We start from the raw sequence: 14,744 nt of genomic DNA on the forward strand, positions 1-14,744 counted from the left end.
CCTAAAAGTGGGATGTGGCAGGGGGAAGACGTGTCCTGTTTCTCTCTGCCTCTACCATGAAGGCTCAGAGGTAACTAAGTCAGGCCTGATCAACTCCCAGGCTATCCTTGATGCCAAGCAAACGACATCCTTTGGTCTGGAATAGTTGCATTTTTTGCCCTCTCTCTTTGAACCAGCTTGTCACTGGTTTTGGTGAACTGTTCCTAGAGGGTGAGTAAGGTAATATAATCTCCCTGCTCACTCTTCCTTTATACAGTGTAGTAGTTGTTTTTCTCCAGTATTGCTTGGGAAGCTTAGGGAGAGTTTGTTCCTGTTTCAGGTTGACTGCTTTCCCCATGCCCAGGCTGCAATGTGGAGAGAATTCCAACTACACTCACGGCCAGAGCCATTCTTAGCACAGTGCCAGTGCCTGCCTGGATAAAGAGCCACTTGCTGCTGAGCATATGGCTAATGAAGAGTTAAAGCAGTGAACTCCAAGGGTAGCTGCGTTTTGTTTGTGAATAAATAGTTTTCTTTTAATCAGCTCCTGCTACAAGTTCAGTGTGTTCTTCTCTGCCATTGATTTTCCTGGGCTGTGTTAAGCTCAGGAGAAGTCAGTTCCCCTCGCTGTGATTACAATCAGTGGCCATAATGGCCCAGAGACCAACATGGGCCTGATGCTAATTTGGTGCCTGGCAGACCAGCACAGCCACAAATGTCCCAAGAAATTAATTTAGCCTTTTATCCAGCAACTCCCAATCTGTACAGTGGTGATTAACACAACTGCCTTCCCTCAGAGGACTTTTTGCAAGGATAAATATATCGAAGTTGGAGGTGTTAGGACTCAAAAACCTAGATAAATACACCCTGAGAGACCCAGAGAAGTGCTGCATGGGAATGTCTGGCATGAAGTAACCTTGAGCATGTCCTCATCAGTGATGCAAAACTCCATGTGAAGCAGAGGCCTCGACTCTGTGGGCATTTCTGAGTGTTTGCAAGGCTCAGCCTTTGCTGCACTATTGGTATCTGCATCTCTGCAGTGTAAAAAACTGGCTGGGATTTACATGTCTCTCGTTTTCACTGAGATGTGAAAAACAAGTTCAGAGCCCAGAACTGTGACATTTGTGGCAGAAACAGCCCAGGTCCTCCGCTGCAGCCTCCCTTTGCTAACACAGAGGTGTTGCATCCAGAGGGGCAGTCGTTCCCAGAGCAGGGAGGTTAAAAGAAGGTCTTTACCCACATCCTCTTCTGGCAGTTTGAATTGTCACAAGAGATGACGACTCTGGGGGTCTCTCTAAGCCCAGAAGCACACTCAGAGAGCACCCAAAGGCTGCTGGAGGAGGCAGATGCCCAGGAAGTACCGGGGGATGCCAGGGAGGGGGTCTGGGCAGCCCTTGCTGTCTTAGCTGAGCCAGCTCAGCTTCCTTGTACTGTGAGGAAACTTTTGGGGAAGTGAGGAATGCTGCAAATATCAGCAGATTTTAATTTACACTGTTGGGCAGAGCACAATTCTCTGTCTGGCTTGTTTCCCCCTCACAATCTGCTGCAGCCACCTGTCCTCCGAGTGCCCTCGCTGAGCCCAGGCAGAGCTGTGATCCCTGGATCTGCACTGACACACAACTCCTGCAGGAACGGGAGGGCTGCTCTGCAGGAGGAATCTGCCAGGTCTGGGGAGAGCCTCGCTCTGCAATGCACAGCAAGATGCTCAAAGGTTACCTGAGGGGCTGCCTGAGGAGCTAAAACACCTCCCCAAGAGGGCAGGATGTGCCCCCGTGCTTGGGTCCTGCGCTGGGAATGCAGAGAGGTGACTCAGGGTGTCCTGGAGACAGATCTCTCTATCCAACACCTGCAGAGGAGTCAGTCCCACTGAGGGCAGGGAAACTCAGCTCTGGTTTTAGGCAAGAAAGGCCCTTTTTGCCCCTCCAGCCCACAGCAGGTGCTCAGAAGCAGGGCCTTCATGCACATCTTGGTTTTAAGAGCCCTGCAAAGGGGCTTCCCAAAGAGAAGGTTGTCACGGAGGAAAAGCAGCTGCCCTGGTTTCAGGCTGCAGTTTGCTTGAACTTGCTCTGAACTTTGTAAATAGAGGACACCTGACACGATAGTCATTTACAGTAAGTTTATTTCTCAGTGCATTACATGAAAGGTCTTTGGTATTTGTGGGTCCTTGAATACTGTTCCCACTCTGCTCCGTAAGAAAATGCTGAATACAAAACATTCAATATACAGTAACAAACCCCATAGCAAATAAAGAGAATTAGATATTTGGAACAATAACATAGCAATATGAAAACAGATAAGTAACCATGCAAGAGGTGGAACAAACAGGTTGTGTTTACAACAAACATTAAAGCCTGCCATAAATGAGTTCATCCTGTCAGATGAGATTTATTCTTGCTCCTAAGTTAAGAAATTACACATGATTGCAAGATACTGCCTATGGCTGCCCTATAAAAGACCAAATGGTTGTAAAGCTGATCCCCAGGAGAGAAGCCAGGACCATTGGCACACATATGAAACACACTGATATAAATAAAAAAGGTACTGTGAAAATAACTAGTGAAGAAGGTACCATTTCCTTCCATGGGTGGGAATGTGCCTTGTGAAAAATTATAGCACCTTTGAATCCCTTGGTTTCACAGGAAACCAAGAAATCACAGAGACTCTGAGTAGTTTAACCCCTACACCCCCAATGGAATGTTTCTTGAGTCAGACAAAGGCTGTAAACATGGAGGAGGATGGGTTTCCAATCATCGTATCAGGAAGGAATTCCAGAAGCTGATTGTCCTTAGAAGCCTTTGTCACAGTGCTCAGGGTCCCACATGACAGCAGCTCATGGCAGACACTGGAGCAGAGCCCACACAGCACCAGCACGTGCTGCTCCAGGGCTGAATCTGATTTTTAAGGCCTGTTCCTTTCAAAGTTGATGGCAAAATGACCGTGGAGTTTGGTGGGAGCAGGTGAGGGCTCTTCTCTCTGTTTTATTTCTATTTCCCTGGGTTGCTATCAATTCCTTACAGTAAGTGCAAATTAGACCCTCTGGAGAGGAGCATTCCCTGCCTCCCAGGAGTTCCAGATTGCTGGTGAACATGAGGGTGCACGACTTGCAAAGGGTTTTGGTTGTGCAATGTGCTGCTTCTGGTTAGCTCAGGGCAAGGAAAACACTACTACTACCAGAGCTTATCCAAGTCAAAAACACACTGGAGCTCAAACAAACATCAAGAATTTCAAAAAAGTCTTAGGGAAAAAAAAAAGGAAAAGAACACACTATGATATTGCACAGTATGTATGTAAGATAAAGCACTAAACATTTCAATTAAAATATATTTCTAAATGAGCACGCATTCCAAATAAATCCCCTAAGTTACATAGACATGGCAATAAGCATTATATGCCCTGGCTGAAATGAACCTCAGGATCCTGCCTATGATGGAGAATGTGGTTGGAGTGGTTTGCTTGGTCATCAATATCATTAATGTCAGTGTGTGAGGCTGTGCTCACTTTAAATGTAATTAAACTGGGGCGGCACAACAGTGTGGTCCAACCCTGGTGTGAGTGGAGAGGAATGAAACCCCAGCAGAGAGAGAAAGTCCATCTGGTATAATCCTACTGTCCTCCAGTTAAAGATACAGTACCTCATCAGAGAGATGGAGCTAAACAAAGCAAGGAGGGTGGGGAGAAAAAATTACATAGCTCGTACAGAAACCTGGAAACATCAATAATTAAAGTGGTCTCAAACCTAAACAGCCTTTTGACAATTGACTTGGCAGGATTAATTACAAACAGCTTCCATTAAGTTTTCCTTTCATCTTGTCAGTCATTTGTTTTAAATAATATAAAATTCCAAATCCTTGTCAGTATGAATGCCTCAGCAATGCGAATGACTAACGCATTAGCACTCATCAAGCTCATGCAATAGCTTTGAATTCAGAAGACAAACTTGGAGGAAGAAAGATTTCTCTTTCAGTTCAGTGTGAAGCCTCTGAAACGTCAGGGAAGTGAAAATGGCCTCATTGTATTCCCTCTTCCCCAAATTCAACCCTGTAGCTGCAGGAACAGTGAAACTGAATTTCCTCACTTCTCTTTTGAAAGATTGCTTTGGTTGGGTTTGGTCCCTGAAGCTGCCATGAGGACACATTGTTCCTGTGGCACCAGCCTGCCCAGTGCATGAGTTTAGACTGAACTGAGATTTCTCCTCAGTCTTCAGGCCTGATTTTCCAACACCAACTGGTTGGCACAAGGATTTATCTCCTGGAAGCAACCAGTGAGGTCTTGGAGTGTCCATGTGATCCAGAGCAAGACAGTCCCAGTTCAACACTCCAAGCACTTCTCTATTCCTGCACAGGAATCCCCTGTAAATGGGGAAACATCCTTTTTTTTGGCACATTTTCTTCTTAGATGGAAAGATTATTCCAAGAATGTTCCCATGGCTGCTCCATGCTTGGCTGCCCACGAACAGAGCTATTGCCCTGCCAGGAGTGGAAGGAGGGATATGGGCTCTTACAGCACTACAGACATCCTCAGAGTTAGTGCTGGGTTTGAAACTAAGATGCATTCAGAGAGGCTTTATTTCCTTCTCCCAAAGGTCAGCAACGTGCTGGACTTGAGTTTTACTAATTTTCTTGTCTCTCTACACCACGCTCCAGCTGTAACTCAGAGTGCAGCCAGGCAACTCCCCAAACTCATGCAAAGATTTGGGCTTGTTTCTTGGAAATGTCCCATGGAAAACTCAATCATTTGGAAGCACAACCTGAACCAGGTGGGCTGGTGCTGAACGAGCCCCACCTCTGGCACTGGCCAAGCAGAGTGAGGATGCAAAGGCAGGGCAGGGAGTTGCATCCCTGCTGCCTCCACCACAGCTGGTTGTTACTCATCTGCACAGCAGTAAAAGCAAAGTTCCAGTGCTTACTCAGCATCAGCTTATGCCATTTCACCTGGTTGGACTCCTAAAGAGGAGGGCCAAGTGAAGGCATGGTGAATTCAGCCATGCTGAAGTAGCCTGTGATCTGCTCATTTGTGAAAATGCCAGGTCCCTCAGTGAAACTGGATGTCTCTGTAGCACCACCATGTTCATAGTGTGTATGGACAGTCAATTTAATGTGTGGCTAATGCTGGGCTGGCAGAGCTCCTCCATTTTTAGCCTCCTTTCCAGTGGGCTTTGCCTTGGGAAGATCACTTGGGGTGCTGAACACAGGGACTGCAGAGTGTTTCTTTGCAAAGCTTCTGACAGAAACACTGCAGCAGTGCAGCCCAGCTTGCTCACACAGCTGTGTCCTGCACAGGAACCAGGGACAGCGGGGCCAATAACACAAACTCAATTTGCTCTCTTTTGTCCTGGGCTGAATTTGAAAACTGTCAGAACATGGGAATTAAAGAGTAAAAAATAGTACAGTCAGGTCTGCTGATTAATTTCCCCCTTCTAACAAAAATCACTGTCTACATGAATGACATCAGCTTGTCTGACCTCGTTAGCACAGCAGGTGGAGTGATTCATTTGTCACTGAAGGGCAGGTTCAACTTCTTAAACCTGGAAGCTGGTACTTCCCCTAAAATAACAAGTTATTGCAAAAGTAAAATGACTCTGTATTTAACTCCCAGTGCAAGATAAGCTCTTGACAAGACTAATTCCTTAGCCTGTGGTTTGCTACTACACTGTCTCCAGATTCAAATGGCGAGGATTTACTCACAAGATTAAAACAAAACACTGTGAAAACATTTTTCCAGATTGCTGTAGGATTAGGAAACTATTGCAAAATATCCCTTTCTGTGAATAGTTACTGCCACCACTTAAATTAATTATCTCTGGATGTATGCACAAGCTGAACACAGTATGGGAAAATTCTTGCACAATTCCATCATATCTCATGCAAACTGCTCCATATTTTCACAGAAACAGTCTAAACCCTCTGAAGATAGACAGAAAGCCAATGTTGTCATGAACATTTGCATCAAAAGTCCTTGCTTAGCCAACCACAAATAGAAACAATGCCACTCACGCGCAATTAGCAACATGAAAAGCCAAGATTTTGATGCAGAAGTCCAGAGAGCCGCCTGAATTTTCAGCGTAATATTTTTAAATGTACTTTGTATTTTCTAATTTGTTCTTTGCTTAAAATAAATCCTTGCAGGTCATGCTTTCATGGCCTGTGGAAGCAGCATCTGGAAGTTAGTGTGACACCAACACATGAAATAAAAGCAGATGCCTCCAACTATAGCAAAGGACAAGGCTGAGGCTTGGCTTTGGGACTGGGGGCATGGATGGGCTTGGCCAGTTAAGCAGAGCTTTACTGAGTGACTGTCAAGGGCAGTGAGGAACAAGGGGAGGGTTAAACTCTCAAGGCACAGCCAGGAGGTGTCACTCCTGTAGGCAGCTTCTGAGATACCTGACAACTGCTATTTCAAAGGCAAACCAACAAAATCAAGGAAAACATTCTGAAAACCCTCTCTGAGCTATGGATAAGTCATTCCCTGCAATCAGGGCTCAGTATTGGCCATGGAAGGAAACCCAGCCACCAACACTGCAGCCTCCCACCCACTTCATCTGCAGTGTGCAGTTAAGCACTGGGTACTGTATCTTTAACTGGGGAACAGGCAGGAGGACACGGAGATGCTCCTACTTCATCCGGTTGCTTCTCCTTCTGGCTTCACCGTCATCCAGCAGTGAAGAGAGGATCTGGTGGGCCTGGGGCTGCCGGGGTCCTCCTCGCTTGATCTTGATGCTGCTTCTCAGGGGGGAGCCCGGGATCACATCCTGTCCAGAGCCTGGCTCAATGGAAGACAAAGAGTCTGTAAGGAGAGAAAGTCACGGGAGAGCACTATTTAAAAGGGGAGGCTGAGGAAGACACTCGTGGGCGCTTCCGAGTGGTTCCTCTTCTGGGAGCAGTGTGGTCCCTCCTGGCTGCTTTCCATGCAGGAAGCAGCTTTGGAGCTCCAGGTTTGCTGCCATCACACTACTCCTGCATTAGATGTTTCCCCTCTGCTCTGCCTGAACTCCCTGGGGTAAGTGCTCCTACTGCAGGGCCTGTTCTCATCTGTAGTTTCATTTCTAAAGTGCTGTTCTTTTATTACCTATAAATTTACTTGGGCTGTAGCAACTACTCAGCACTGCCCAGACTCCTGGTGTTGGAGGATGAGCTGGGTGGTCACTGGGCCCTGATGCTCCTGGGGGTTTAGGTACCATTTCACTCCTGGCAAAGGACATTTGGAGGCACTGAAAGGATTGAATGGAAGGATTGACCCACCCTGGGCTGCAGCCAGATCAGCAGTAACTCTGGGAATGGCTGGGAGCTGCCATACTCCTGCTCCCAGAGTGTCTCCAGGTAACGCCCTCCTGCTCTTCCCTCAGCTGAACAAATTAAATATACACTGGTCTGGGCCGCTCCTCAGCAACAGATGCTGGTGGCTTGGTCTGCCTCATCATTTCCAGTGCCCCAATTTCTTCTTCCTTTTGCCTCCAGAGCTTGATGTTTGTGTTTCCCTGCCAGGAGCCCAACGTGCCAGCCTTGGTTTGTTCCCACAAGGCAGCATTTCTTTTCCAAGTGAGCTTTTGGCTGCCAGGGGATTCGGGCTCTGTCTGCTGGCACCAAACCCTGCCAAACAATTTGGGCTTTGCTGTGTCCTGCTGGGCTGCTCTCTGCAGCTTCCAGGCCAGGTCAACTCCAGCTGCCCTTCCACTGCAGAGGAGAGGTTTGTTTGCTGGGATGTTTTGCCTTGTTGCTTGGGTGGCTGTGGTTTTGGAAGCTCAGTGGGAAGTTTCTTGGGAAAATGAGAACATGGGATTGGCATTTCTGAGTGGGGTTTTCAAGCTGGGCTACCCCAGGACCTGTGGTTAAATCCTTAACACCTACACTGGGAACATGACCAGACAGTTGGTGCTGGGTGATTTAAAACCTCTGTGGTGCCTTTCAGTCCAGGGAGGTCTGTGCTCAAGGAAAATATTTTTTGTTATTTAATGTCTTTTTCTCTTTGTTTGTTGGGGCTTTTTTAACCATATACACAAAGATGAACATAATTGCACAAGGGAAATATGCCTTGCTTTCCAAGTTCCCTTTCTAAACAGTATTTTTGTAGGGTCTAAAATACGTGTGAAGTTAAAGAATGGACCTATTTCAAAAGCACAGAGCAGGAATATAATTATCTATAGTTATGGGACAAAACCCCCCTAAAGTCATACAATATAGGTGTTTAAATATGACCTAACCACAGTGTACAATTAAAAAACATCCATTTTTGCTGATCTAGTTACACTGGCATAGAAGCACACATGGGTGTAAATAACTCATCTCTGTCCCAAGCAGGAACAGATCAATACAAATGGTTTGCTGGAATGACTGTTTCAAAATAACAGCAGCACATGCCTTGTTGCTGCTGTATTACCAAAGTGAATGTGAAACATAGGTAAATCAGGCAGTTCTGCTGGGGCAAGGCTGCCTGAACCCCAGTCCCAGGGTGTACAGGAGGTTCCTCAAGAGGTGACTTTTTGCTTTATTCTACTTTAAATGAAGGTACAAAGTCAAAGCCAAAAGAGGGCCAGGCCGTGGGTCCTGTGAATAGCCTGCACTGTGCTTATGGACTAACCCAGGGAACCCCCCTTTCCCTCTTTCCTGGAGATCATCCCTGCTGGCATGGATTGCTGCCTAGGAAATCTAGTGGGCATCTCCCTGGTACCTCCACCAGCTCAAAGCAAAGCAGCATAAAAATATATTTTCCTACCCTTGGAATGAAAATGTGAAACGAAGCAGAATTAGTGCAGAGGTCAGGTCAGGGTGAGTGTGGTTAAATCATGGGGTTGTGATTCATGGTTTCCCAAAAATCTTATGTTGTTGCTGCCTATTGCTTTTGGAAATAGCACTTGGGGCCCCCAAGAGCACGAGGCCACTCTGGTCACTAGGCAGAGCAGAGCAGGCTCCAGGCCAGGCCAGCCATGCTCTGGCACTGGAAGTGTCCAGCAGCAATTCCACCTCAGCCCTGCTGGCTCCACACGGGGCTTGAGGGCTCCCAAGGGGCTGCCCGAAGTGCATCCAGTACTGTGAGGAAGGCACGGTCAGGGATGCTGGGCATTTTAGCTATTTACCATTTTCATAGCTTAAATCGATATCCAAAGGCCACATCCCAATAAAAATGGATGTTGATCTGAGGGGAGGTGTGAGGTTGGCTCATCAGCAAGCCAGGAATGAGGTTTCATGTGTCAAGGACAGAAGAGTGCTCTGGGACTTGGTCAGTGCCAAGGGACAGGCTTGCTGCTCACAGCCTGGCATAGCAGAGGCAAACATTTTGCCTCTACTGTGTTTCTGAAAGGGGAGAAATGGCCACAGCAGCTTTTGTGAGAGAACTGATCCTCGGGTACCCCAAAAGGAGAAGTCTGACAATGACCAACACCTGTGACAATAACCAACACCATACTCTGGTCAAGGGAAGAGGACATTCTTTAAGGTATGAGGTACACACTGTACCAGTGATGGGAGAGCCACCAGCCTCAGGAGATCACAAAAATCTATCTGAATGTAGAACATGTGGGACTTTCTTTAAATCTGTGAAAGTAGGTTTCATGTAAGTTATAATCACAGAATGTTCAGGGATCACTGTTTGGGCTTTCTCTGCAAAACGTGGTGCTGCACAAGTCAAGGGCCTCAGTGGTGTCAGATCACTTGGAAGGTGCTGTTAACAGGATTAAATGATCTGGCCTAAAGACTTGAACAAGCAGCTCCTTGGGAAGCTGGTAGATGATCTGTGCCACGTGGCTTGAGCTACTGCTCGTGACTTGGCTGCCTGAACTGTAACAAAAATCACTGTAAGGGTCATTTCACCTGCTGCTGGGAAAGCAGAGGAAGTATACAGCTGGTGGAACTCAACAGTTCTAAGCACCCATAAGTCATGGCACCTAGTTTAGAAAATGTGGCTTGAACAGACACCAGAGAGCTCAGGAGACTGGGAGGGTGTTTAACCAGCAAGCCTGAACAGAGCCCCTGGTTCCCTAGAGAAGAAAACCTGAGCAGTGCTCACCATGAATTCCTATCATGTGCTCAAGGATTAATACCCTCTCAGCCAAAATCTTCAGAGCTTCTCGAAGCTGTTGGACTCCTTCCCCCTGCAAGAAAGAAAATAAAACTAACATTGGAATATGTTGCAGAATAGGCTTCCTGTCCATAATGCTGCTTTCATAGCACCAAACTCTGCAGTGTGGATGTTTAAAAATGAAAAGAGGTAAAAGAGGAGATAACCTGAGTAGGAGAAATCCCTGTTCAAAGAGCTCCTCATGTACACTCAGGCTGTAGTTTGTTGTCCTTGTTACCTTAGGTGTGGGCTTGAAGGGACAAAGAGATGTTGGGAAGTATTTCAGGAACTGAGAGCAGAGATGTGAGAACGCCAATGCTCTGCACATGCAGCTTGATCTCAGGGAGTCTGTCCTTCAGCATGTGGGAGGGACAATAGGGAAGCAATTCCCAACCAGCTCCTGGTGACAGAACAACCTCTGGGGACTGAGGCATTCCGAAAACATGGAGAGAACATGGCCAAGGAAACCTCACAGGCCAGGACTTCTGGCACGTATTAAATTCAAACCCAAGGTTCACATCACCAATTTCTCTGCACATTTAACCATGGGCTCACCCCCTGGCCCCCTAACCCCACCTGTCAAAGGGAATACAGTTGAAGGACAGCCAAGTGGCAAAAAGGAAAGTAAAATAGTAGAAACACATTCTTACATCAGCACCTTTGTCACCTTCCTCACCCTTCTTGCCTGGTTCACCCTAAAACAAAGAAAGAGACACTTGGTTATGTGTGGCTGAGGACCCTTCTAGGATCCCTTGGATCCCTTCCCACCAAAGGAGCAAATTAAAGAAGCATTTCACCAGCAGAAAGCACAAGGACTGCCCCTTCATGCCAAGGGCCAAAGTGCACTCCTGAGCTTTGCCCTGGCTCCTGTCAGCTTCCCAGGAGGTCACCACCACTTCTAACACGGATGAACTTGTCCAGGAGTGGCCAAGATGCAGGAGGGGCCACCTGCTATGGCCTGGGCCCCAGCAAGGCCATAGACATCTCACTGGGCTCTCAGTGAACAACATTTTAGGCTAAACCACAGATAATTTGCTCTTTTGCCCCAAACATGCACATTTTCATCTTGATTTAGAACAGAAGAATCCTCCATTCTGCTTTCATTAATTAGTCACATCACTTTCTGCCTCTGAGGATGCTCATTAAGCTTTTCTTGACCAAAGATCCCTCTGTGCTGTGAACATTGGTCTCATGTTTTCCCCCAAGCCAGGAAGTTCATGCACCCTCTGAAGAGCAAATGACATGAAGAGCTTAAACCACTCTAAGCTAAACATAAAACAAGACTGACAATCTAAAACAGAGAGGAAAGGCTTGGGCTCCTCAAACTTGTTGGACATCCCTGAGATCTTTGCAAAGCAGTGGTGAGCACAGGAGGAAGGACCAAAGAAAAGGTTGTGTGAATTGTACAAAAGGATGAGGTGGAACCAAGGAAGAGAGATGAGAACCCTCCCAGAGGTTCTGGGACCTCTCTGGAAGCTGCCAGCCAAAAAAACCCCAATTTTCTCCACTAGATCTCTGTCACCCACCCTTCCTCACCACTGGTTTGTTTGCACTGGCCATATGTGCCAGTGCAGACATCTCCTCTCTGCATCTGTTCAGGTACTGCCAAAAAATCATTTGCAGACATCTTTTAATCTCATTACAGGGTTTCCAGCTCAGCTTGGCTAACCAAGGTGCAGGAGGGAGTTGAGAGCAGCTGATGGACTTTAATGTGTTTAACTGTGCCCACCTTTGGGCTCTGGTAGTGCCAGAAACTCCTGGGGCCCAGGGAGAGCTGTGTGGGCCCAGCTCTGGCCAGAGGGACCTGCAGGCAAAGCACAGCTCCCCTGTTGGGGCGATGCCCTCCTGGTCATGCCAGCACTGTGCTTTACACCGGGGGATGTTTCATTTGCAGAGGGATTCGTTAAGGTGAGGGTGTCTATGGAACAAATGTCTGAGCTGGAGCCAGCAGAGCTCAGCACTGAAGCAGCTCCAGGCCAGCCAGTGGCACCTACAGTGCCAGGCACCAACCCCACCTGAGCCTGGCACCCACCCTCGAGTGCAGCACTTACAGGAAATCCCTTAATGCCCCTCTCTCCAGGCAGACCTGCTTGCCCCTGTTGGAAATAAAGTCAGTGTCATTAGGAGATACTTTGCCATTTGACAAGAACACAGTGTAATTTTTACTAGTGGAATTAAGATGGCTTAATGAAAAACCTTACACTTGGGATAATGTGAGAAAAAAATTCCTCTCCCTTGACATTATCACTTGGAAACAGCAAAAGGGGGTTATGGTCTTCTGTCAAGTATCAGCTCCAAATCCCATCAGACTCTGGAGGAGCTGGGTTGGATACAGAGCTCCTGAGCTCAGTGCCCTCTCTGTAAGACGATTAGCAGGTTTTCTGAACTTTCCAGCAGTCAGTTACATTATACCAGCAAGGAATTTGGCTGCAGATTTGTTCCTTACAAAGACACTGCATTCTTCTCTCTGGTAAAAGTGATGGGCCACTGCTGCCCCAGCCAGAACAGAGCCCAGGACTCCCACCGAGCACTGATTTAATCTGCTCCTGCTTCACACACATCCCACAGCTCCTGATCAAAACACAGGTACAATATTTTGGTCGGTTTGTTTCTTTCTCCTGCTGCGTTAATTTTCACATTGTTCTCAGCGAGGGGTTTTTGTTCTTTTTTAAAAAAAAATTTTATTTTTTAACAGAAACAGTTGGAACTACTACGTGTTGGTCTGGGGCAGAATGAAATGCCATTGAACTGAACATTTTTTTCCCCCCTGTTTTCCTCCACAGTGCTGGTTTCTCACCCTGGAGCAGCTGGGGCAGGGCAGAATCCCTGACCAGGAGAGCAGTTAGAGGTTGTTTACTGACAAAGCAGGAGCTTGGGAAGAAGAGGCAAAATGTAAAAACATTTATAGAAATCCATTAATGAAAGAGCTGCATATTCCCCCTGGCTCTTCTCCCACAGACACACTCAGCAACAAACCCATCCTTTTTTCCCCAAAAAAACTACATTGATGGTGGCAGATTTCTGTAGGAGAAAGGGAGAGCTGCTGGGTTTGTGTCCATCAAATTGCTGCTTTGTATAAAACCAACGGGCATCTACAGAACATTCCCATGGAGGACTGAATTCCTATGCAATGCCTTGCCAGCACCAGGAAAAGGCCCCTATGGACAGGGAGAGCTCTGGGAGAAAGGCCCAGTCTGGCAGGTGCTCCCAGTATCTTCAAAGGGAAATACTTGGATTCTGCACTGGAAGGAGCAAAGCTTGTGAAAAAGCACAGGCCAGAGGAAAAATCACAGAGAGGAGCGTAACAACACACTGAAAATACATAAACAGGCTGTGCTCCATGTCCAGGAGGAACAGAAAGGATGTTATCAGCTTAAAGGGGATCAAAGGATATTTAGGCTGGATGTTGGCAATATCTTTTATCCCAGGCCTCACTGGCTGTTCCTCTGAAGACTGCCTGGAGATGCTGTGCAGCCTCCCTCCCTGGCAGTGTTTGAGATGAACAGAGGCTGAGCGTGAGCAGCACACAGAGCTGAGCCATCCAGGGGCTGTGCTCTGACTGCTTCAGGTCTCTTCCACATCTGTTCTCTCTGAGATTAAGCAGGAAGAAGGTATAATAACATTTTCTCAAATCTCAGTAGATATTGTAACCCCTCCCTCTGCTTTTCTTTGCAGCTGCACAGCTCCTCTGCTCAAGCCCTCATTTGTATCCACCAAACCCAAAATTGCAGCATGTAGTTGTCAAAACCAGCATTCAAAGCCACACTTGCAAAAGACAAAAAGCACACAGAGCATCCTACAGAAATTCTGACAGAAAAAGCTGTCAGCTTCCCTTTCCACACTACAGAGCATGGACAGGAAATATGGGGTTCTTTTCTATTTATCAAGACATTTTGATATTTGAAAAATCTCATTTGTCCCAAAACTAAGAGGAGAGTTACAATTCTAAATCCCTAGCAAGGAGGGAACAAAACCAAATTCTGTGGGATCTGTCTGGACTGAATGGACACAATGCAACAAGATTTTGTTTCAAAAGAAGTGTAGTAGTAATATGGGATATTAGTAGTAATATTAGTAATATGATCAACCACAAACTAAAGCAAAATGTTAAATGAATCATTGAGGGAGAGTTGTATCAGTTTCCTGGATGGAAATGTGACACTTTGCCACACACCATGCCCTTCTATTTTCTTTTAGCTGAACATAAAGATTGAATGGCAATGAGCTGTAGTTGGGAATCTGTGCATCCATCTCACCAGTTAAGGTTTTGCTCTCTGTCAGCATCTTGAATTCTAGTCCCAGAACTCCATCAGTCTGCAATCTATTTGTAAAGCCAAGTCATGCCCAAATTGGCTGAGCAGCACAAGGAAAGTGTTACAAACAATGACCAATGGTCCCCCTGTCCTTCAGGGAAGTGCAAGTGATTTCTTACACAAGAGCAGGACCAAGCACCCAAAACTAAAATATAACAGAGATTTCAAAAGGCATGTGTGCCCCACCCTCAGATATCTGCTGTTCCTTGATCCCTCAGGAGGGGTGAAACAAGCCCCTGGACATGCTCCCCTTGTGCAGAGGAGCACAGTTTGTCTGTTGCTGGTTATTCCCACGAATTTGAGAAGTCAGCACATTGGAATGAACTGATTTGTGTTTGTCTGTCTTGGCTCTTTCAGGTATCCCTCTGTCTGCTGGATTGGAACAGGGAGCCGGAATGCAGA

General features: G+C 46.7%; 1 protein-coding gene across 9 annotated transcripts in view; it reads right to left on the reverse strand.

Annotated features, from left to right (window-relative positions):
- Window positions 1-2,080: 2,080 nt before the first annotated feature.
- The window catches only part of COL26A1 (collagen type XXVI alpha 1 chain), a 167,846-nt gene continuing 155,182 nt past the window's right edge, over window positions 2,081-14,744 (reverse strand). For 4 of the 9 annotated variants that reach the window (XM_017743060.1, XM_017743054.1, XM_017743058.1 and 1 more), the window contains 5 exons: window positions 12,081-12,125; window positions 10,680-10,724; window positions 9,979-10,063; window positions 6,594-6,762; window positions 2,081-5,522 (listed from right to left, as the gene is read on the reverse strand). In XM_017743060.1, coding sequence (XP_017598549.1) covers window positions 5,498-5,522; window positions 6,594-6,762; window positions 9,979-10,063; window positions 10,680-10,724; window positions 12,081-12,125 — 369 coding nt within the window. In that variant the 3' untranslated portion in view covers window positions 2,081-5,497. Of the gene's footprint in view, window positions 6,763-9,978; window positions 10,064-10,679; window positions 10,725-12,080; window positions 12,126-14,744 lie in introns of all 9 variants that reach the window. The other 5 variants (XM_017743057.1, XM_017743061.1, XM_017743055.1 and 2 more) reach the window with 3 other exon arrangements.

This window comes from Corvus brachyrhynchos, unplaced genomic scaffold (genome assembly GCF_000691975.1).
Source record: "Corvus brachyrhynchos isolate BGI_N302 unplaced genomic scaffold, ASM69197v1 scaffold99, whole genome shotgun sequence".
Lineage (NCBI taxonomy): Eukaryota > Metazoa > Chordata > Aves > Passeriformes > Corvidae > Corvus > Corvus brachyrhynchos.